At 33.6% G+C, this 23200-nt stretch overlaps 2 protein-coding genes across 2 annotated transcripts; both read left to right on the top strand.

Moving 5' to 3' along the window:
- The first annotated feature begins 260 nt into the window (after nucleotides 1-260).
- LOC100811962 (nudix hydrolase 16, mitochondrial) lies at nucleotides 261-4717 on the top strand. Its single transcript, XM_003538198.5, has 4 exons — nucleotides 261-927; nucleotides 2269-2380; nucleotides 3665-3748; nucleotides 4288-4717. Exons 1-4 carry the CDS (start codon nucleotides 854-856, stop codon nucleotides 4543-4545), a joined length of 528 nt encoding a protein of 175 aa, XP_003538246.2. The 5' UTR covers nucleotides 261-853; the 3' UTR covers nucleotides 4546-4717.
- A 15926-nt stretch (nucleotides 4718-20643) lies between these two features.
- LOC100806824 (photosystem I reaction center subunit VI, chloroplastic) lies at nucleotides 20644-21108 on the top strand. The gene is made up of 2 exons (XM_003539204.4): nucleotides 20644-20771; nucleotides 20934-21108. Exons 1-2 carry the CDS (start codon nucleotides 20644-20646, stop codon nucleotides 21106-21108), a joined length of 303 nt encoding a protein of 100 aa, XP_003539252.1.
- The last annotated feature ends 2092 nt before the right edge of the window (nucleotides 21109-23200 follow it).

The raw sequence follows: 23200 nt of genomic DNA, 5'->3' as shown, positions 1-23200 counted from the left end.
ACTGAATCACAAGTAAAATAATAAAAATGCATGAATATTAAGCTCAATATAATTTTGTATAAATATTTTCTTATAACGTCTTTCATTTCTAAAAATAAAAAAAAAACTTATACTACTATTATTTTGGTTATAAATAAAAATTGAATGGGGAAGTAATTATTATTATTATTATTATTTTATTTTTTATGTGAAGTGGGGGAAGTAAATGAAGAACATGGGGGTTCCTACAAAGTCGTGATACTCAATTATCCCATTAATGAAAAATGCACCCCTATCGGCTGACCCCTTCCAGTTCCACCGCTTCGCAATCTCCTGCTTTCCCTGCCGCTGTTGATCCCCAATCAAAGAAACCCTTCCAAAACCTCTTTGTTGTCCACGTGTCTGTACCTTACAGGTCGACCCACCGAGATTCAGTGGTCCGCTTATCAGAGAGAGGTCCCTATAAGTGGGACCCATGCTCTGACCACGATCCACGTGGAGACGACAGTTCCGATCCGATCCGATCCGTTACAATCGCTTTATGTTCTTCCTTCCGTTTCTCTTATTACTCCAAATAAAACAATTGAACCCTCTCTCTCTCTCGCTCGCATTTTCACCTCACTCTTTTCTCTCTCTCTTAGCGAACGACACAATTGAACCCTAAAACGACAATGGCGTGCTGCTGCGTTTCGTGACTGATGATGCTGCGCGTCGTCGTCGTCGTCGTAGTCTCGGACGGTGGTTGCATGGGCTGGAATCTGGTGCGGCCGTGTGCATTGTGATCAATCAATCATAATGATGAAAGAGGATTGTTTGATTTTGTGATTGAAATCGAATCAGAGAAGAGGAGAGAGAGAGAAAAAAAATTATTGTTATGATGACTGAATTAGTGGCCCGAACAGGTCGGCATCAGCAACGATACGGACACGGTTATCGCCTTATTGCCGGGTTGCTTTCCTCCTCCTCCTCCTCTTTCTTCTTCTTCTTCTTCTTTTCTTTCTGAATTAACGGTGTTTTTAGTTTCTGAAAAATGTTGCATTGAATTTCTGTTAAAATCACAAGGTTTGGTCCTAAAATATGGTTTTGAGGAGTGTAGATTTGAATATTTAAAGAATATAGAAATGGAAAGTTATGATTAGTAGGCAAGCCAAGTTTGATATTCGCCAAATGGGTAATTTTCTTATGATGTGTGTGTGTGTACACACACACAAGAGTATTTTTATTTATTTATTGATTGATTGATTGTTTAGGTCGGTGTAAAATAAATGGGATTTTATAAGGGTTTTATGGTTAAAAAATGATGTATTGAATCAAGGCATTTTTTTTTTTGGTATTGTACTGTGGAGTCATTTGTCATAGATCATTTTTTGACTTAATTACCATTGTTTGTTCTCAAGCTATGTGGTCATAAGTACATGCAAAGGGTGAAAGATATAGAATATAGATTTTCTGTGCCCTGTGACTATAACATTGGAATGTAATGTTTTGTCTTGCAATTGGAGATGCCCAATTAACTAAACAACGGAGTTGTATGAAATAGTCTTGTTTGCTGCATTGGCTTTAGCTTGCATTGGACTTGCGACTTGTATTTTAGCTATGCATGGAATCCTAGAATTGACAATGGCATGCTGCAAGTAGTTTTCCATCTGCCTTTTGGTTAAGATTCTTTGATGCCCTGACGTCTTTTTCTAGTCCATGCATACTATTTTCCTCATCACCTGGTCTTATCATCTCTCAACAATGCTGCAAAAACACTATAGTGACTTGAATGTAATTTTATTCTTCATCTTGGCTTGTGTACAAGAGTTATGGTGGCTTTAAGATTTCATTTGTAAGGATTGGACTTCCTAATGTTATGTAGATTGAATAGTAACTGAACTGGAAAACATGACTTGTCTGATTTTCATGAATATGGTTGATTTTGAAGATCAGTTTAACTGTGAGTTGATTTGGTTTTGTTTAATTCTCACTGTATTGCTCGGTTGTTGTCTTGTTGACTTGTTGTCATATTGTCATCTATACTGTTAACTTTTGTCGTATTAGTGATTTCTTACACTCAAAATCATTACTTAATCCGACTAATTTCAATTTTCAAGGTGCAAATTTGTTGCCAAAAGAAAAGAATAGAAAGATGTTTGTCATCCAAATTTATTTTCCTTTAAGCTGAAACAGCTTTTACTATGCTAACCAATTTTTTTAACTAGGAATAAATAATTATTCGAAGTTTGAAAAGTTGGATTCGTATGCTTAGAGATCTGATCTGATCTGTAGATGCTAATTGTGTTGCAGGTGTGTTCCATTTAGGTATAAAGAAGATGACTGTGGAGACTCTTGTTCTGAGAAGATTGTTGAAGTGCTTATGATTAATTCAACTAGTGGACCGGGTCTTTTGTTTCCAAAGGTATTAATGTTTGGTAAACAAATATACATTGTGTTTGTATTATTTTACTGAGTTAGTACTTGTGCACTGCACTTGCAACTATGGTTTCTATAATGATATTAATCTAGAATTTTCTGATAAATTCATTAGTTTTGGAAGGATCAGAATATCTAAAACAGCTATGGTGCGAAATAATTTATTATCAAGTTCTTATGATATTTAAAAAAAATCCATTGTTAAGAAACATAAGTAGTAAGTACGCATCCTGGTGTAAGTTTTCATATAATGTATACTAATACTGTTGTTAATGTAAACATTTCAAACCTATTTTGGGATGACAGGTACATTAACTTTGAATTTGGATCCTCTGTTGCTCAAAAACAGAATAGAATACTGTTAGAGAAATATAGACATAATTTGTTTTTGTTGCCTATAACTAGTGGACTGTATAACCTATCATGGTGGGAGTCTGCACAATAAGATTTGTGTCTATCTCTCTAGCAGGACGGTCCTGTGGCACAAGAGGATGTGAATCCATTTGATTTCTTGTGTCAAAAACTAAAACGGTAATACAAGATTCCCACTAAAATTGTATTGACTATTGACCAAAACTGATTTAGTTTGTTTCCTTTCAATTATTCATGTTCTTGTGGTATTTGGAAGTTGTTATTGTGCCTTTTGACACTAATCATAATGACTTCTTTGGATAAAGGGATGAAAGTGAAAGCCTTATATTTTGCTGTTTGACATATTTAATATGCAATACAGACAGTTCTTCTCATGTGCTTGAATGGTTTAACCTTGTGAATGTGTGGGTGGCATGTAGGTAGCTGTCATAACCAGTTTGCATGTTTTCAGGAGAACCTACCCTGCTTTCAACCTTTAGGAATCTGGCTTATCTTTAAGAGAACTTCAATTTTCCTGTAGCTTTAACCAGAGATATTTCACTGGTGACTCCACTAATTTGACAGATATGCCAAGTGAATAAGGTTCAGAAATTTCTGTCATCCTAATTTAAACATACAACAAATTAGGTAACTTGTATTGCACACTGAAAAGGCCAAGTTTTAGGCACTTGAATAACTCATGACACTCATTGAAAATATCGAAGAGATCTTTATTAAATCGGTCAATATGCTGTTGAAAAAGGTTTTACTGGTTCACAATAAGTAGTCTGCTACTTCATAGCAAGGGAGGATTTGTTTTTCTAAATTAATGTAGTTGACATCTGTAAATTCTTTTCTGAATGGCTTCTGATTTGACATCTCGTCTACTGATTATTGTGATTTTGCTTTGCTATTAAAGGGAGGTTGGGAGAATGATGAAACTGTTGAGGAGGCTGCAGTTAGAGAAGCTATTGAAGAAGCAGGAGTTCGAGGAGACCTAATGGTGAAAAGCTTCTCCACTTAATTGAATTAATTTAACATTTTCTTCTGTAACATTTTCATGTGGTATCTGCAAATATCTTGGAGGAGTCTAGGAAGCTTACGTGAAAACCAAATCATGTTCTCACATCATATATGAAATCCAGTAGATGACAACAAAATTTCGCAATAAATAAATAAATTAATTTGGGCTAACTTTTCATCTAAATGCCACCAGTTGAGGATTTGAGGCCACATTAACATGTAAGAAGTGAGAATTAGGGAACGAGTTAGCGAAATTTGCACCTAATTGTCTCATTTTCTGCTTCCCTTTGAGCAAAAATCAGTGGTATTGCATGGTTTTGATGTCATCTATGATGAGCTTGGCATGTTCTTCTACCTTTAATTCTTAAATTGTTGTCCCTGAAATCCCCAAGTCTCGATTTTTTTTCTTCAATTTAACTGAATACGAGGCTGCTAGATGTATTTATGTTGCTTTTTTGTGTTTTTATTTGGATGGATGAATGCAAACTGATGATTAATATTGAGGCTACTTTGTGTCAGGATTTTCTTGGGTACTATGAATTTAGGAGTAAGACCCTCCAAGATGAGTGCAGTCCAGAAGGTTTATGTAAAGCAGCAATGTTTGCCTTGTTTGTGAAAGAGGAACTTGAGTCATGGCCTGAGCAAAGCACCAGAAAAAGGAGTTGGCTGGTTGTGTCAGAGGCACTAGGAAACTGCCGGCATGCATGGATGAGGGATGCCCTGCAATGCTTCTGTAAATGGCATGAGGAGTGCAAGGGAGGATCAAGACTGAACTGACTACATATTTGTAGGGGGCAATGATATAAAGGACCAGTGACATTTATTTTAGGAAAGATATTTCTGATCAGGATTACTTAGGGTGTGGTTGATTGTCTTTTTTTGGTGTTGAAAGCTATTTTAGAAAGTATATTTGAAACCTTTTTTCAGAAAGAAAAGTTATTTGATGAAATTTTGAGAGCAGTATTTTAAAAGAATGGGTCGGGCTTCAGTGAAGTGAGCACGCAATTCACTTTAGATAATAGAAAATCAACTGTTAGATGCACACGCATAATAAATCATGCATGTATGTAGGGGTGTTTGTGGTGCGGTTTAGTGCCATCTTGACTTAAAATTAATCTGAAATAAACAAGAAAATAAAGTATGGGGCCGTTTGATTTGGTTTATATTAATTATGAAATTTAAATCAAATTAAATTGATTTTTTGGGGTTTTGTTTGATTTAATCTTTGTAGTTTGAAAATTCTATTAGGAAATATTAAAAAAATTTGTTATTAATTAGACAAGATTTGAATAATAACTAGTTCAATAGTATAAATGAACAACAAAGTTTTCACAATTAAACATAAAGTAAAACAATCCGTATGATTTGGTTTTCGTAAATCAAACCAAAAAGTTAAATCAAATCATGCGGTTTGAAAAATAAAAAATAAAAACCAAACCAATGACTATTGTTTTTTTTTTTTTTTTTTTACTGTTTTCAATTTTTGAGTTGGTTTTCAATTTTATGTTCGACGTAGTTGGATTTTGAACCCCTAACATGTATGTGTATTGTTGTTATATCAATAGCTAATAGCTAATTCTCATCAACGACCAAGTTAAAGATGAATGAAGTGTTTGACAATTGATATGGTATCAAGAAGTCTATGTCAACCAATCCCTTTTGGCATTCTTACACTAAGTTGCAGCTGGGTCATGACCCAAGCCACCTTTCATGCAACAATCCTACAGTTGTAAAGTCTGACAATACCCTCCACAAATCTGGATTTTAAAGAATTCTAGCAGCCACATTGAGAACATAATTGGTCTTGACAGTGGCTATTACTATTATTGTGTAACACAATTCTTGATCAACACCTCATTCGAAATAGCCATCTCTCCCTCTTGCGACCATGGTTTGATTCCCATCTTGGAACACGGAGCAGGTTCCTATGTCCTGCATGAGAATAAAATAAAAGGTTGGAATTCGAAATGAAATTACAAATCGATTGCCACCATAATGGACACAAGATTTTGTTAAGTTTTGCTTTCTTGTTTCTAAAGCGCATTAGTTTCAATGAAAATAATTGTAAAAAAAAAAAAAAGAAACAAATCTTGTTTTTTTTTAAAGGCAAAAACTGACTAAAAATAGTATGCAGACAGGCCTGTAGAGTAAGTCATTTATTGAATGGGTTTAATTTCCATATACTAATTGTAAATATTTTACAGTTAATTAATTAAAAATTATCCTGTTCATCATTAATAAAATCCAGCTTTACCATTAAAAAAATAATTAAAAATTATCTACAGAAGGACTTTTAATGTAAGATATTTTTTGGTAAATTTTTATCATTGTTGTCAAAATCAGACTAGATCGATCGGTTTGACACTGTCATCTGATTTGGATGACCCTTGAAATTAGATAGACAAAAAACCAGTAAAAAAACTGGTAAGTCAGACAAAACAAGTGGTTTGCAAGTTTTCATCGGTTCTTGAATAAATCTTGTTACTCTCGTGAAAGTGAAGAAGCCATTGACTGCTTTGCTCCAGTTCGAGATTGTGAGTCTTGCTCTACTGCAATTTGAGTTTTTTGCTTCTTCGACAAACTCCAACGTTTTCCACTCCATTGATTGGAGCTCATCCTTGCACTTATATCTAATTTTTATGTTTTCTTTCTTGAACACACTATTGTGAACAATAAAGTACATGGAAAGACACAAGTCACACGTGTCTCATCTCTAATTTTTAAAAAACACACCCACTTGTTTTTTTAAGAAATAGTGCATTAGCAACTTACACCTAGATGCATTTTAAGATCAATTGTAGTTATAGTTTGCTAGCATACTTTTTCTAAGTGTACCCTCCTGATTTAAAACCTATACTTGAACACTAAGAAATAAGTGGGTGTACTTTAGCAAATCCCATAAGTATTTTCTAATGTTTAATCACTTGTTTTTTGGAAGGAGTATGTTAAGAAGTTACACCTTGGTGTATTTTAAGATTAGTTGCAATTATAATTTGCTGATGTCTTCCTTCTAAAAACAAGTGAATGTACATTAAGTAAATTCTTGTGTTTTGCGGGGGAACTAAGAAAAACATTTTTAATTTGATAGATCTTTTCCATTCCTATGGTGAAGTTTCAGGTCAACTTATTAGCCTGGAAAAATGTCAATTCTTTCATGGAACTTTGTCCACTCAATGATTGAAGGTGATCAAATATCTGTTGGGTTTCTCCATGGGATCTCTTCCTTTCATCTACTTGGAAGTTCCTTTTTTTTTGGGGGGGGGGGGGGGGGGGGGGGGGAAGCAACAAGTGTGTCATTTTAGGCCCTTTGTTGACAAGTTGAAAGCAAAGCTTCACTCTTGGAAGGAAGGGATCCATGCTTTTGGTCATTGGTAGAATCCAACTAGTTAAATTAGTTATTAATGGCATGTTATATTCATTCGATATTTATGCGTGACCTTTGATCTTTATTGAAGGAAATTAAAAGATATACTAGAAATTTTATTTGGACCAGTGATATTACAAAGCAAAAGCTTGTCATTGTGCTTTAGAATATGATGTGTTCCCCGTTAGATGAGGGTGGTTTGGATATCCCTTTGGCCTCCTTGATAAATGATGCTGCCTCTCTCAAGCTCTATTGGAATTTTGTCTTCTCCAATGAGATTTGGGAACAATTTCTGAGGGTCAGATTACTTCCCAATAGCTGCCAGGTTAGTTCTTACAAGAAATCCTCTCTTTGGTCTTCTTTTAAGCATCATATTGGATTGGTGATGGATAATTCTATATGGTTACTAGGTTCTAGTTACAATACCAATTTTTGGAATGATTCATGGTGTCTTGATAGATCAATCTCTGATGTTCTTAATCTCCCTACCTCTATTAGAAGGTTGCTTTCTTCCTCAGTGACTCGTTTTCACGTAGTGAATGGTTGGAACATCCCTCAAATTTTATTCCAAAAAATACCCCAATTGGAATTTGAGCTCATTAACTTGTCTGTCTCCTTAAATCAAATAGATGAGCCAATCTAGTGCCTGAATTATGATGGTATTCTCTCTTTAAAAGTTGCTAAATCCTTCTTTCATTCTCGACAACCTTCGGTTTCTTGGGGCAGGACTATTTGGTCTACTGCTGTCCCCCCATCTAAGTCTTTTCTTCTTTGGAGGTTTTTGTTGGATAGATTGCCCACATAGGATCATCTGAAAGAAAGAGGATGTGTCTTTGCCTCCATATGTTGTTTGTGTAATTTGAGTGAAGAAAGTGCTCATCACCTATTCTTTTCTTGCTCTTTTGCTCTCAAACCTTGGAGATGGTTGCAGTCCCTAATTTTTGTAAACATCTATCTTGATTCATCTCTCTCCTTAATTCAGTTATTAAATTCTAGTTGGAGCAATTGGGTTGCAGATGTTTTGTTAGCTCTTATAGTTAACACGTGTTGGACAATTTGGTTTTGTAGGAATGAGAAAACCTTCAACAATGAATCTGTGCATTTTGATCAAGCTTACAACATGATTTTCTTGGTCATCCAACTTTTTGGTTTTAAATCTAACGGAAACATGTCCAACTTTGTGCATGAATTTTCTATTCTTAAAGATTTTTCTATTGATATTCATCCTCATAAGGCTAAATATATCAAGGAAGTGTTTTGGAGGGCTCCTCAGCTTGGCACCATTAAGTGTAATACAGATGGATCTGCTCATGGTTCTCCTAGTCATGCTAGTTCCAATGGTATTTTCCGTGATCATCGGGGAGGTATGCTTGGTTGTTTCTCCTTTTACATAGGTATCCAAAAATCTCTTTTTGCTGAGATTTTTGCTATTATTCTTGCTTTGGAAGTGGCTAGAGACAAAGGGTGGCTGAAAGTTTGGATTAAGTGTGACTCTACACTGGTCATTCAAGCTTTTTCTAATCCTTCTTTTGTCCCTTGGAAGCAGCGTAAAAGATGGGAAACTTGTCATTTTTTTTGTAAATATATAGTTTTAGTTCTTTCTCATATTTATAGAGAAGAAAACTTTGTCCAGACAGACTAGCTAATGTTGGTGCTTTGTCTTATGATTCCTTCACTTGGTGGGACTCAATTCCTATTTTTGTTATGAACGATTTTCTTAGAAATAGAATGTCTCTTCCGAATTACAGGTTGTCGCTAAGTTTTTGTGGGCTTTGATATAATCTCCCACTTTCTTTGTATAGTTCTTTTTATTCTTGTTTAATGTTATCACTACAAGAAAAATCATGTTTACTGACGGAAATTTTCCGACGGAAGCATTTTTGTCGAAAAAGTATTAGTTATTGACAAAATTTTTTGGCGGATAATATTTTGTCGGAAATTGTGACGTTATTGACGAAATTTACCGACATATAAATATCCTGTTGGAAAACCTTTATTATTGACAGATTTTTGTCCATGGATTTGGTTTTGTCGAAAATTACTGGTGGAATTTCCGACAGAATATGGATCCATCGGAAATTTAAACTAACCCACAACAAAACGAAGCAACCCTAGCATCGTTTGTCACTCCTATTTTTCACTCTGCGTTCACTCTCACCTCACTCACTCTTCAGCGCACCCAGTTTGCCGTCGCGGAGGCCTTGCCACCAGCTCGCCATTGCAGCCTTTCTCCATCACCAGCTCACTGTCAGGGTTGTACTGCCGTTGTCGCACACGTCGTCGCTGTAGCATAAGCCTGTGTAAAGTTGTTGTCATGGCCGTCATCCCTAGTTAGTTCCCTTTTTCGTTCAATTTTTAAATTTGTTTGTTCTCTTTTCTCTCTCAAATACCGAGTTCTATTATTCCAACATATAAAAAATACAACCATTGTCTCATAATTTATCCATTCTTTTTGTTTTGCTAGCTTGACACCAGATCAACATCGACAAGCTCCCATGACTGGTATGATATTTCATTCCCTCTCTCTTTCTATTATCTACAGAAAGTTAATTTTGTTAATTTGTTAGTCTATTCATCATTTGTGGCTTTTTATTTTGAAATTTTGTCAACAATCGTGTGTAAGATCGATTATTTGATTAGCTAGTAACTAGCAATTCATCTTAACCATGTTTTGTGTTTCCTATTTTCTTTGAATCTGATTATTTTGGGAATAGAGTTAATTAGTGAAGTGAAAACACTCTATCTGATACTCATCTTTGACTTTCTCGCTTGAATCATTTAATTTTTTTTACCAATGGAAGAGTAATTTGTTTCAGAAGGTGAAACTGAAACCTAATAACAATGTTGGTTCACCTTGCATCATCTATGTAATGTATTGTCTGGGTAAATATTTAGGTTATTCCATGTATTGATGAAATTGAGCTTTCCTAATTTCTTCATTTGAATTCAATGAATAATTTAATGTTTATATAAAAGGGAGTGTACCTTGAGATTCTAAGAAGATGCCACTTGATAATGACAACTACTATATGTCTAATTAACCCTTTATGGAAAAAATTTCAAAAGGCATCCCCCTAAAAGAGGCCATCTACACATTCAGCCCTCTCTCCCCATCCTTCATCAATTTTTTTCTTTCAATCTAAGTCACTTTGTGGCATGGAGAGGCTTAGGAACCAATGAACACTTGGGATCCTTGAACCTTGGACTGTCCTAGACTTGTTTAACAATTGAAATCCACCCCATTTGTGCCTAAATGGCTATTATTTTCGTTTTTGGTCTACACTGAACTTTGGAGAAGAAGGGAATAAGGATTATTGCCTCCACATCTTATTTTCTTAAGTCTTGAAGCTTCAAACCACTCATTGTTCACCATATTCATGCACCAACTGAGGTATGGATGAGTTCATCCCTTCTCCCTCTTGTTATCTTGCTTGGTTGCAGAGTAGCTTCCATTAGATGTGTTGTAGGAGCATAGGAAGTTAGCTCTCCATAAATCAACACTTTAGGTTCATTTTCTTTTAGATCTTGTGCTAAGATTATTATAAATCCTGAATCTTTGTCATTTTGGGTGTTCCATGTTATGGAAATATGTTTGGTATGATTGGGATTCAACGTGGGTTGATTTTGAAGCCATGGTATATGAAAAAAACACTTTTTTGAGGTCTTGTAGTTGCTCATGCTTAACTAGGATCTTACTTGCGCTTAAGTGTGACATTTTTTTCAAGCACCAATATTGCTATCAAACACTAGGGCTTAAGCACAAGGAAGGTGGCGCTTAAGCGCTAGTGGTGGAGTTTAAGCACAGGGTTGGTGGCGCTTAAGTGCCACTGTCTGTTAAGCGCAAATGTATTGCTTCCAAATGAATTATGAGTTGTAATTTCCCTATTGATCTGGGGCTTTGGAATAATATAAATGAGTTTTAATGTTATGATTGAAGTATTTACTTTTGTCAAACATGGATGGTTACAAATTAAATCAAATTGGGTATGAATTCATTGTACTTTGATTGCTATTATTGAAATGCTTTGTTGGATTGAGATTTGAGAATTGGCATGTGCTTGTATGATGTTTTGGAAGTGATGAATGTCTTGAAAGTGATTGGTGTGACTAAGGATTACGAAATCCTTGAGGGGGGAAGCAAATGGACTCAATGCATGAGCGCATTTGTAGAAACTAGAATTCAATTCTAGTATTAGTAAAGACTTAATAAGAGTGTGAACCTAATGAACTATCAAACTTAGTAATTCTTAGTTATGAAATCCTTGAGGGGCAAACAAATGGACTCAATGCATGAGTGCATTTGTAGAAACTGGAATTCAATTCTAGTATTAATAAAGACTTAATAAGAGTGCGAACCCAATGAACTATCGAACTTAGTAATTCTTAGGTACGCTTACACATTGAGTACATTATTATGAAGTGGACTTAGAATGAGCCTTAAGACTTTTGCTTGGAGAACATAAATTACGATAAACCCCATATAATCTTGAGAGAAGAAAATATTGCATAAAACTTAATAAAACGTGGGATGGGACATGGATTCAATTGATGGAAATTTGTGAGAATGCCTTAGGGCATTTGCTTGTGGTTTGTGATGTGTTTGAAATGACTGACTTGTTGTTTCTTGGGGGTATGACACCGAGTTTATGGTTATGTTTTCATAGTGCCGACCTGGCAACCCCGACAAATGGGAGCCATAACCGTGTTAGTGAGAACCTTGTCATTGTATTGTGACAAGGGGTGTACTCCCAATAGTCATTCGAACTCAAAGTGTAAGACCAATGAGTCCTAGAAATTCTAGTGGTAGCAATCCCTAGATATTATGAAAAAAGAATTAGTTGGGCGTGAGTCAAGTGATGAGTGAAATCGTGAGAAGACCACCTTGTGATAGTTATTATGAATTTGTTTGTGATTGAAAAGTCATTTGTTTGTGGTTTTAAAGGAGATGGGTGAATCACTCCATATATCATTTGTTTTTTTTTACTGAAGATGGCATCATGAAGGGACCCATTGTTTCACCTCACCATTAAGATTGGCGATAGGTACTAGGCCCATTGTCCTGGCATTGATCAAGATGCCTTTTGTGGTGATGTTACATTTCTCTTTTTACCTAGGGTGCATCACCCGATGTGTCGTTTATTGAAGTACCACTATCACTTGTTCTCACCAGAACACATGCTCTGGGATATACATATATTACTCCTACTTCTCTTCCACCATCTTCTGATCCACTTTCATCTCTTGACTCATCGTCATCTTTGGATTTTGTTCTTCCTAGTACCGACACTTAGGCGACGCCTTCTAATGTTGCTATCCCTAGGGCGGCGTTACTCACCTTTAGCCTAATTCCTTTGACTACACAATATTTAGTTTTAGCTACCCCATAGGCGAGGAGAGAGGCTCTACTTTTGATTGTGATCAACAACGACATGGAGGATGCTATAGAGGAGGATCCCGAAGAGGATCCAAAGGAGGGTTTGTGTGAAATCCTCTCAGGGATCTTCTTAGGGTACTTTTTGGGGGTAGTTTTAGTAGTGGTGTCCATTTTTGTAACCGAGATAGTATAGGGATAGTTAACTGCTCTATCTAGGTTTTTCCATTCTTGGTGTATTCATGGGATTGTAACTTAGATATAGTATATGTATTTGTGGTTATCTATTCTGCCTTTTGAAATACTTGTACTTTATATCCCTTGTTTGTATGTGGTAACTTCATGATATTTCAGACACCATACTTTTAGCACCAATACTTATGTTATTGATATGTTTATTCCGAAAATGATGCGTATGATTTTTATTATTGCAATTGGTTGACTACATGTTATGTTTTTTAGGATGATGTTGTTTGAGTACAACCTAAAGAGAAAGGAAAGAAAGATCATTTACGCATATATAGTTTCAACCTTTATTTTGTACTATGTTCTCCTTATTAAAGAAAAAAATGTGTTTAAAATAAGCTTTATGCTAAATTGTAGTATTTGAAATCAAAATTTAAATAATATTTTCGTAAATTAAATGAATTTATTATTTTATTACTCGAAAAACAAAGTTTAGAAAAAGGGCATTATAGGATCCTACTAATGGGGTTTCCACACAAGGTAGGGTGTTAGAGATGACTAAGTCTATGAGAAAATTTAGTTTCCTAATATTTTTTAATTTAAACAAAAATCATGTTACTTTAAACTCATGTTTACATGAAATCAATCTTGCAAAATTACGTTGTTCTACAACCAATTCTACAAACGCACAATCCAAATGTTTACGTATTTCATACCATATTAGATTTTGGGAGAAGACCACCAACTGGTTTAGTGTATTTATTTTACTTAGACTTGAATGTATTCTTTCACCTTAAAGTTTCATTGTTGCAAATTTTGCCTCCTAATTTTCTTTCCCGCACATTTCGCCCCTCAACTTCTAAAACATCATGAATTTTGCTCCACATAAAAAAATCACCAAATTTAGGACGTGTTGTGATGATTGTTTACCCTCTAAACATTTACAACTAAGACAATTTTGTGTCATTTTTTCATTAATTTTGATCATTTGCTTTGAGGGGACAAAAAGTTGTGATTTTTGTATATTTAGGGGGGAAATTCACAATGTTTGTAAATTTAGGGATAAAATTTATGAAAAAATTTCAGGAAAAAAATTGTAATTATGTTTTCAATTTATTTACAATGTAGGATATTTATAAGGAAGTTAATATGTTATACATATTTATAATCAATTTGATTACGTAAGCCTAATTTCATGTTTAAATGCAAAAAAATTGACACATTTATTATTAAATTAACTTTTTTTATGAAAAATCTATGTTTTTTTGTAGCCTATGAAAAGTATTTCTTTAACTACTTTTGTCAACATGCCACAATGTAAGGTGAAAATAAGGGATCTCCTTGTCTAAATCTTTTTAATAATGTGAATTCATCTATTTTGTTATCACTTACAACAAGAGTTGATGCACTTTAAGCGAGTTTTAGATATCAAATTCATCCCCTTACATTAAATCTAAGTTTCTTTAACACATAACTAAATAACTCTAGTTCATTAAATCAAATCCCTTATAAAATCTATTCTTTTAAATAGTACCTATATGGTTTATGATTCATTGGCACATCAATAACCTTATTTGGTATTAAATATGTCATCAAGTATTAGCATTTCTTTCATGAAAGCATATTGGTTATTACATATCAATTATTTCAAGACTTTATTTAACCTTCATGTAAGAATTTTAGTCTATGTCTTGTAGATGCATCCTAATAAATAGATGAATCAACGAGAGTTACTCATTTTGTAATGGGTTTTGCTTTTTTATTATTAAAAAAAGGTGGAGTTGCAACCTTTCACCGTACTAATAGAAAAAATATCTTCGACGACATTTTTGAACCTTCTTTGAAGTCAACATCATCACTTTCCATGACGGTTTCCAAAAACCATTTTAGAAGAATACAATTTCTAAGACGATTCCGAAACAAAACCGTCTTAGAATGTCTTTTTTAAATATTTTTTACAATTGATAATTCTAAGACGGTTTTTGGAAGAACCGTCTTAGAATGTCTTTTTTTTTAAATATTATTTTTTCTATAGATATAATAAAAATATTATTATTAAAAAGTTATATAGATATAATAAAATTATTGAAAATATTATTTTATATATATTTTTAAAAAAAGAAATAAAATAGAAATAGTGAAAGACAAAATAAACTTGCATAAACTAGACAATGAGAGATCAAAATGTGGCACCAAACCTTTCTATTTTTAAGTGCTAAGTAACATGCATTTTTTTTATAGATAAAATAGCTAATAATTGTTTTGAGATAAGATCACACTGCATTGCTGCAAGCTGTTTTCCATGAAAAATGTTTGGAGAAAGAAAATCATTGTGGTTTATAATCAACCATATAGCATATCATACCAATTTTTTCATGGAAAACAAAAATGGGGATATAATTAGAAAGAAAACAAATTAAATATAGCATCAAACATTAGAATAAAAGCCTGGTGACATACAATGCCCTTGCTTATTTCACATCTGATTAGCTCCCTTGATATGTAACTAGTATCACAATTTTCAGAAAAGTTGACAACAACCCACTAATGAATATGTAATGCTTGTAGAAGTGTCTATAAAAAAGAAATATAACATCATAAATTACTAAACTAATTAACCAAATATTAGATAACTCCAAAAAAAAGTCCTGAAAACTTTTTGATCCATGCCTCTCTCAACTCCCAATTAACTAACTACTTATGGCTCTCTCTAACCATACACCCTATCCATAAATACAAAATAAATAAATAAATAAAAGTTGTGTTGTTTACATACAAAGTTGTCATATTGTCTGCCACTTTATTTGATGGTATGGGTCTAGTGATTTGATTCCAGCTAAGATCTCTAGAAAACATGAACCAATCACAAATGAGTTTGTAGCCAAAATGCGAGAAAAAAAATGATTTCACTATCATTAGGCATAATATAAAGAAAAGCCACCAAATATACTCAAACATACAAATAGGTAAGCTTGGGTATTGAACTGGAATCAAGAATAGCTCCTTGTAGACTACAATTTCGTATACTTTTGTTAAATCAAAAATAAAATCAGAGTCATTTAGTATTTGTAACATCCTACATTATGAAAAACAAACTAAAAGATAATAGCTATTGCTAGTTGTGTCTCTAGTCCTAATCATCATCATATTATCTAGTTCAACCACTAATTTAACCAGTTTAACAAATCAATCACTACTAAAAAAATAATTTTTTACGACGCACCTTTGACGATGGTTCTTGAAAACCGTCTTAGTATGTAAGGCGGTGACAAATTTGTAAATAAGAGGTTTTTCAACGAAGACAGTTTTACAAAAACCGTCTTAAAAACTATCATTCGATGACAGTTTCGCAAAAACCGTCTTAGAAGGTTATTATTCAAAACCGTCTTCGTTGAAAGTGCCCTCTACTCTATTGCTTTTTACTCTCCCTCTCACTCTCACTCTCATTCTCATTCACAAACCCTATGTTCTTTTCATCTTCCACTATGTCCATCTTTTTCCTTCTTGGTCTCTGACGACAAACAGAGATGCAAAATAAGGGTCATGGCCGTCGCCAGCTTCCAAAGGACATTCAAAGAGTACAAAAGTGACTATCTACTCCATTCCCTTCTCTCTTCCAAATACCAAACTCGTGCCTTCGTTCTTTGTCACCTCAGTCTCTCACCCTTTTGAAAAACTCTTCCCTCTCACCATGACCAACCTAATCCCTAAGAGTCAAATCCCCGATGAAACCCTAAACCCTAACGCCTGAATGAGATCTCGCAGTGCGTCAAAAGCCTCAACGACGTCAAAGAAGGAAGATGCAAATCCTCCCTCACTTTCTACAGACCCAATTTATGAGGCTACTTTTATCATTGCTTTCATTTTTTGGGTTTTTTAGTTTTCTCTGAAACCTTTTCTTTCGTTTTTGTTTTTTGCAGACCAGTCGGTGACCATCGATTTCCCGTGCGATTTTCTGGGAATATCGATGCTGGAGCAGCCGAACAAATACTACTTCATCATTTGTGGCCATAAGATTGTTTTGGAGGTTGATTCTTCTATCTTGCTTATCATGGAGAAACTCCAGTCCTACAACTCCAAAGTCGCCCTTCATTTCAAGGTTCATTTTGTTTTGCGAGTGCCGCGATTTTTATTCTTATGTTTTTGCTCGCTTAATCTATTATGATGGTTTTGTCGAGAGTGATGTATAAATCGGGTGACTTTCAAATGAGAGTCATTAAAGTTGTTCCTAGTCAAGCATAAAGTCTCAAAGGAATTATGATTGAGTTGTCTCAACTCTGAATTATAGTTGTTGAAAATAATACATGTTTGTTACTTGTTCTTAGTGTGTTTATGGTATGCTAATCCAACGTTATCAATAGAAGATTGTGGAAAATGGTGTATAGGGTCTCAGGGAAATAGTGAAAGTTGCATAGTGGTTGAAATAAATCAATTATATGTGGAGAATAAGTTAAGTTGTATGCAGATTAAAAATAAACTATATAACAATTGGCATAACATTAACTCAAAATTTTAGTTGTTCAATACAAAATACTGATGAAGACATTAAAAAGAATTTGGGAGTGAGAAATTGTGACTAGGAGGGAAGTCACTTGTCTTGCTTCCCGGTCACAAAATCGTGATGTCTATTGCAGATGTAATAGCAGTTTTTGCCGAAGCCTCACTGCAATGGAGTCGCAATAGCGGATTGGAGGATTTCCGTTAAGCTATAAAGCTATAGTGGCTATTTAAATAGTCTGGTAAATAGAAATGTGAGGTCTAAATAAATTTCATATTTGAATTAGTTTGGGTAATCCTGCATCAAACTTTGGAAAGGAAATGTACAAAATCCATTGCTAGTGTTGTTTTTTCCATCATGTCTCTTATACAAACAACAATTTGTCATGATTGTTGTCTCATGTATAGCTAGTCTCTTTAGTATCTCTTGAATATTGAGATAGCTTTTGGTGTTTTTAATGTACGTGATTCAAGAATTGAATGCATGAATGGTGTAGTACTCATGTATGTAACAGATGGGTTTACAGTAAATTAGTAACTAATAGGCTGACACTCTAGGTGTGGCTTTTGACACAGTGCTATATCAGATTGCTTACCACATAGCAGAAGCAATTGACCCTTTTAAATTCATAGAAACACAAAATCATCTATAAAATAATGTCCTACACAAGGTATTTTTTTTTTGTGAACACAAGGTATATTCCCTACCCTTTTTATGTTGACGACCTAACATTATTCATTTACCTGTTAACTTTTTTTTTTAAATCATTGTTCCAAATCAAGTATTTTTTATGCAGTGGCTGGAATTGCATTGAATAAGAACTTTGTGAAGCTTGTTTCTTGGTACGACAACGAGTGGGGATACAGGTAAATGCACCTTTAACATTTTCTTGTATGTGATAGTGGGTTAGTGTGTCAATAAGTTGTTAATTTGGCAAAAAATCTAATGACAAATTTTAGACGCTTTATTATTATTAATTCAGCTGGTTCTAATACCTTCTTTGTCCTCGGTTCTGCAGCTAACGTGTCATTGATCTTCTTGTATTTGTTGCCAAGAAGTCTCTTTAAGGTGTTACTTTAAACCACCCTAGACAGGTTTAAGTGTGCATGAGGAAATAAATTGAATGAATTGATTATTAATATATAGCTTTATCTCTATATTATGGTTGGTTGTTATTTGGAAATTCATAAATTTTTATGTAACTCTTTCCACAAATGTTATGGGAACACTTCATTCCATTTGGCTTTCTATATAATGCATCCAAAAGATGGATTTAGTGGTTTCTTCTGTTAGTGTATGTTCTGTTCCACTTCATAGCCATTGCATTCACCCAAACAAGCTTGTCAAGAACTAATTCTCCTTACAGATAACCTCTCTTAGGTGAAAGGCCATGAATGGTTTTATATCTAACGCACCTTGTAAGCAAAAGAATCTCAAGTTTGAAGTGTAGACAATGCACAAACCCAATTTACTGTATCCTAAAATTTACTTTAATTATGAAGAACGATGGTGACAAGGATTGAATTCTTGACCACTTGATCGTAAAAGCCTTGGTAAGAGCCAACTCTTATAAAAGCTTAAGCTCTTAGGTAGAGGTTTGTTCATTTGTAGCACTAAATGATGTTTATAAGTCTTATTTATGGTGCATATCGATGTTGGTAACTAAATACCAAAAACTTGATTTGGTGCAAACATTCTTGATTATTTGAGAATTGGCTACATTTGCTTATCTTCCTGCAAGGAGTAACACAGAATAAACAATAATTTATATAGATTTATGCATTTTTCCCTTTGAAGAAGAGTTGGTATTGATTGGATTAAGGGAACTTCTTTGTGAATGAAATGATATGTTTTATAGCTTTAACAATTAAGTGTTATAGTTTTTATGCTTACAATTTATCCTGTTACATGGTTTACATTTCAGGCTTAGCTGGTGCCACAGCTGATGTCCACTATTATGATGTCTTGACTAATAAATGGTCTAGGTGAGCTTAGAACTAAGTTACTCTTTCTCACCTCCATTAAGACTTAATTATTACTTGTATAGACTTGTATACTTTGCATCAATGCTTAATATAGGAAATATCATGCAGGATAACTCCATTTCGAGAACCTCCAACTCCAAGGGCTACACATCTGGCTACTGTTGTAGGAACTATGGTGGTTATTCAGGTAGCATATTCAGGTAGCATGGAAAGAATATCTTAATGTTGCTTAATTTATTTCCTTTATTTAAATGATTAGCTTAGTTCTTAATGGAATAATGCCATGTTAGTATTAGTCTACTCTATATGGCCTGGTTTATTCCGCAAGTATGCATTCCATTCTTTATCGTATTAGTCTACTCTATATATTATTCAATGGTCTATAGTTAACAAATTTTAAATAAAAAAAAAGTTAATGAACAATTATCTTCTCACTCTAAAAATGTCTTGAATGTGATTATTATTATTATTATTATTATTATTATTATTATTATTATTATTATTATTATTATTATATTCATCTTAAATAGCTATTTTCAATTGAAAAAGGTGAAGTTGCTTAGAGTATTTCCACTGAGGTATTGGGGAACAATGATAACATGCATTCTGGAAGCAATTCAAGTAGCAATAATAGGGGCCTTCTTAGATTCCAGTAAAGCTTCCTGGAAATTAGAGTGGGATTTACAACTATTCACTATATTATTCAATGGCCACTTTAAGTTGAGAAACCTACCCCCCCTCCCGATAACAATATAATGACCACTTTAAGTTTAATTTGTTCTACAAATTTGAGCCTGTCACGTTGGTTTTAAGTGGAATCCTATCAATGATTTGTGTGAGCCTTAAACTTGTACGGTGGAAAGCCAACTTAATGTTTTTTTTCATTTATTTGCTATGCTATAGTTTTGACCCCTAATATATATATATTACTAGACTATTTTATTATTATTACAAATATATATTGTCTAAGATTATATATAGGGGCAAAGTATTAAAAAAGTTTTATAAATTACTGTTTTATAAATTATTATAAAACAATAATAATTTACAAAGTAATAAATTTAATTGAACTACATTATTGTTTTATAAATTATTATATTATTAAAAAAATTATTTTTATAATTATTACTTTAAAAGTTAAATTAATTAATTAATAGTATAAATATCTGTAACTGACAGTATATCAAATTAACCTGTAAATCAATTTACTTAAGTTGTATAAGCTAATCCTCTGTATAAAAATAATGCATCTTCTCATACCTTGCCGCTCAATCAGCACACGTAGTATGTTATCTTTACAAAGAGATGCAACTAAGTGGATAGGCTTATTCATCTTGAAACCACATGGCATGACATGAATGAATTGCAAAATCTACACAAATAAATGAAGTTGGCCATGTGGCAATGAAGATGAGATTCAAGCAACATATCAAAACCAAAGCATTAGTAGCAACTCATCATACAGAAAGCCATGGCTTCTCTAGCAAGCTTAGATATTGTTCAACCATCTACTATCAAGGGCCTTGCTGGATCTTCCCTTACTGGAACTAAGCTCTCTTTCAAGCCCTCTCACCAGAGTTTTAGACCCAAGAATTTCAGGTGAACAAATTGCACTATGATTATTGATTACTCTACAACAGATTTAATTAAATAAATATGCATGCATAGTACTGTTCTTCTTTTTTGTTTTATATGTTTTCTGAAAACCAAAAAGGCCTCTATAGGTTCTAAATGTACATGGAAGTTCAATATTAATTACAGGAATGGTGTTGTGGTAGCAAATTATGGTGACAAGAGTGTGTACTTTGATTTGGAGGATCTAGGCAACACTATTGGTCAGTGGGACTTATACGTCTTCGATGCACCTTCACCCTACAACCCTCTTCGGGTTCGTTTTTCCTCTGTGAACCTCTTTATTGTTTATTCATTTAACTAAGAAATGGTGCGAATGATTAGGGTCCTAACTAAGGCATTGGAAGCAATAATATTGGATAGTTTCAGGTTTGACTTTTGAGGCTATTGCTTTAGACTTTAGTATGTACGAATTTTTTTAAATCATGAATCATGAACCACGATTTTAGTGTGATGGGATGATTCATTATGTATATTTAGTTTATAGTTTTTTCCTCTTGGCCTTTACTAAATTTTTGTATTGTATGGCTTACGCGAATTTGGATATCAATGGACAAGGAAGTGGTTATGCTACGTGGTTTGGTGATCTAATTGATATTAGACAGTTTGCAGTTGGAGGCTAGGATGTATATGTTCAAATTGATGATTCAGAATTAGGTAGGAACTTGACTTTGAAACTAATTATTAGTCTTTCTTCAAATAAATTTTTTAGCTAGGATACATTTTCATATGTGAATATTTATGTTACCTTTACTAATTTGTGACCAAATTTAATTAGAACACGCCAATGAGGTCCACAAGAAGGGTGGAGTCCTAGTGGCAGAAACAGTTTCTTTGGTTGTGGCTGCAGTTGCTGGAATACTAATAATACTTGGTTCGTGTTTTAGAAAGAAATCATGTTGCAATGTCAAAGGTAAAATTCATATTTCTATTCCTATTCTCATAAATAAAAAATTCTTTGTAGTGCTTTATTAATGTTTGTAGTATTGTATTAGATGTATGCATATTATTTGACAACCATACAGTGATCTGAAAAACAAAAACCATAGAAGTAAATAGTGTAGAGGTTCCACTCTAGATAATTTGGTTCGCCTTCTTTGGTCAATAACTGCATGCTAAATAAGAAGTTTGTTGAATTCAGTTTGAAATAACAGGACAAAAAGTTTTATGGACGTTGAAAAGTCATGACATACACTTGTTCTAAATTCTTCCTTCAATGGAGACTATTTATGATTGCAACCAATTTATAAATCATATTATGCGCATGACTTTTTTGTTTTTTCAGTTTTTTCTGGATAATGTGTTGGAAAAGGTAAATCAAAATGAACTTTTAATTGATTATCTCAAAACTAACTTAGTTAAAACTGAAACACTTTTTCCTATGTATAGTTTCTACTTGGAGGTACTAGCTCTCTTGTTTCCTTAATTATTTCTTTGCATATGAGGGAGGGAAAGTGGAATAACTTAGAGTAGGATATAAGAAATTTTCATTTTATCAAAAGATGAAATTCTAGTCCTTTAAAAAATTAAAAGAAATATGCTAAATTTTTTATCACAATCTGAAACACCTACTTATACTATGTCACAGAGATCAGACTTCAGTATCAAATCAAATCAAACCAAAATAGTGGAATGCAAGTGGATGATATGGACCTACTAGTTTTTGACTTGTCAACAATAGCTAAGGCCACTAGCAACTTCGCAGTCAAGAACAAAATTGGAGAAGGTGGTTTTGGACTTATATACATGACAATTTGCTTATAGATTATTATGGCATTAAGAATTGAGGAATAAAATGAACACTTCTTGATTTATTTCAAATGATCAATTTGAAAATTAAAATTTTCAAGGAAATCTAAAAGATGGGCAAGAAATTACTCTGAAGAGGCTTCTTGGATGTCGCCTTGAAGGAGAGGAAAAAATGTTGGTTTATGAGTACATGCTTAATGGTAGTTTGGACTCATTTATTTTTGGTATGGATACAAGGAATGAATTGTATTTTAAATGGTTAAGACTGGTTTCATGATTTTTCTTTTATGCTTAATGTTATAAATTAGTGCCTATTCTCTTTCTAGGGTGAAGTTATTAAAAATTTAGAATGTTGAGATTATGATAACAACTTATTCAAGTAATTGACTACCTCATATGTATTTTGCTACTTTACTTAACAAGTATGAATATTGTTTTGATTGTAACATGACCTTTGGGTATTAACCAACCTACTATAAATGGGTATTTCAAGCATTTAGCCATATACAAAACCAAGGGATTCGTAAATCTAAGTTGTCACTGATCATATTCTTATGGCATTTCATGTATGTGAATTTGTTGAGGATAAAGATGGTTAGAGACCCACTACCTGGTTTTGTTGGGACGTCAAGGTCAGTCAAATATAA

The sequence above is a fragment of the Glycine max genome, chromosome 11 (assembly GCF_000004515.6).
Source record: "Glycine max cultivar Williams 82 chromosome 11, Glycine_max_v4.0, whole genome shotgun sequence".
In the NCBI taxonomy this organism is placed as follows: domain Eukaryota; kingdom Viridiplantae; phylum Streptophyta; class Magnoliopsida; order Fabales; family Fabaceae; genus Glycine; species Glycine max.
This window is presented reverse-complemented; position numbering and strand designations above follow the sequence as displayed.

Coding starts and splice junctions, on each gene's coding strand:
- LOC100806824 (XM_003539204.4), top strand. CDS start 20,644: ATGGCTTCTCTAGCAAGCTTAGATATTGTTCAACCATCTACTATCAAG. Junction 20,772..20,933: donor TTTAGACCCAAGAATTTCAG/GTGAACAAATTG, acceptor TATTAATTACAG/GAATGGTGTTGTGGTAGCAA.
- LOC100811962 (XM_003538198.5), top strand. CDS start 854: ATGATGACTGAATTAGTGGCCCGAACAGGTCGGCATCAGCAACGATAC. Junction 928..2,268: donor GGTTATCGCCTTATTGCCGG/GTTGCTTTCCTC, acceptor ATTGTGTTGCAG/GTGTGTTCCATTTAGGTATA. Junction 3,749..4,287: donor GAGTTCGAGGAGACCTAATG/GTGAAAAGCTTC, acceptor ACTTTGTGTCAG/GATTTTCTTGGGTACTATGA.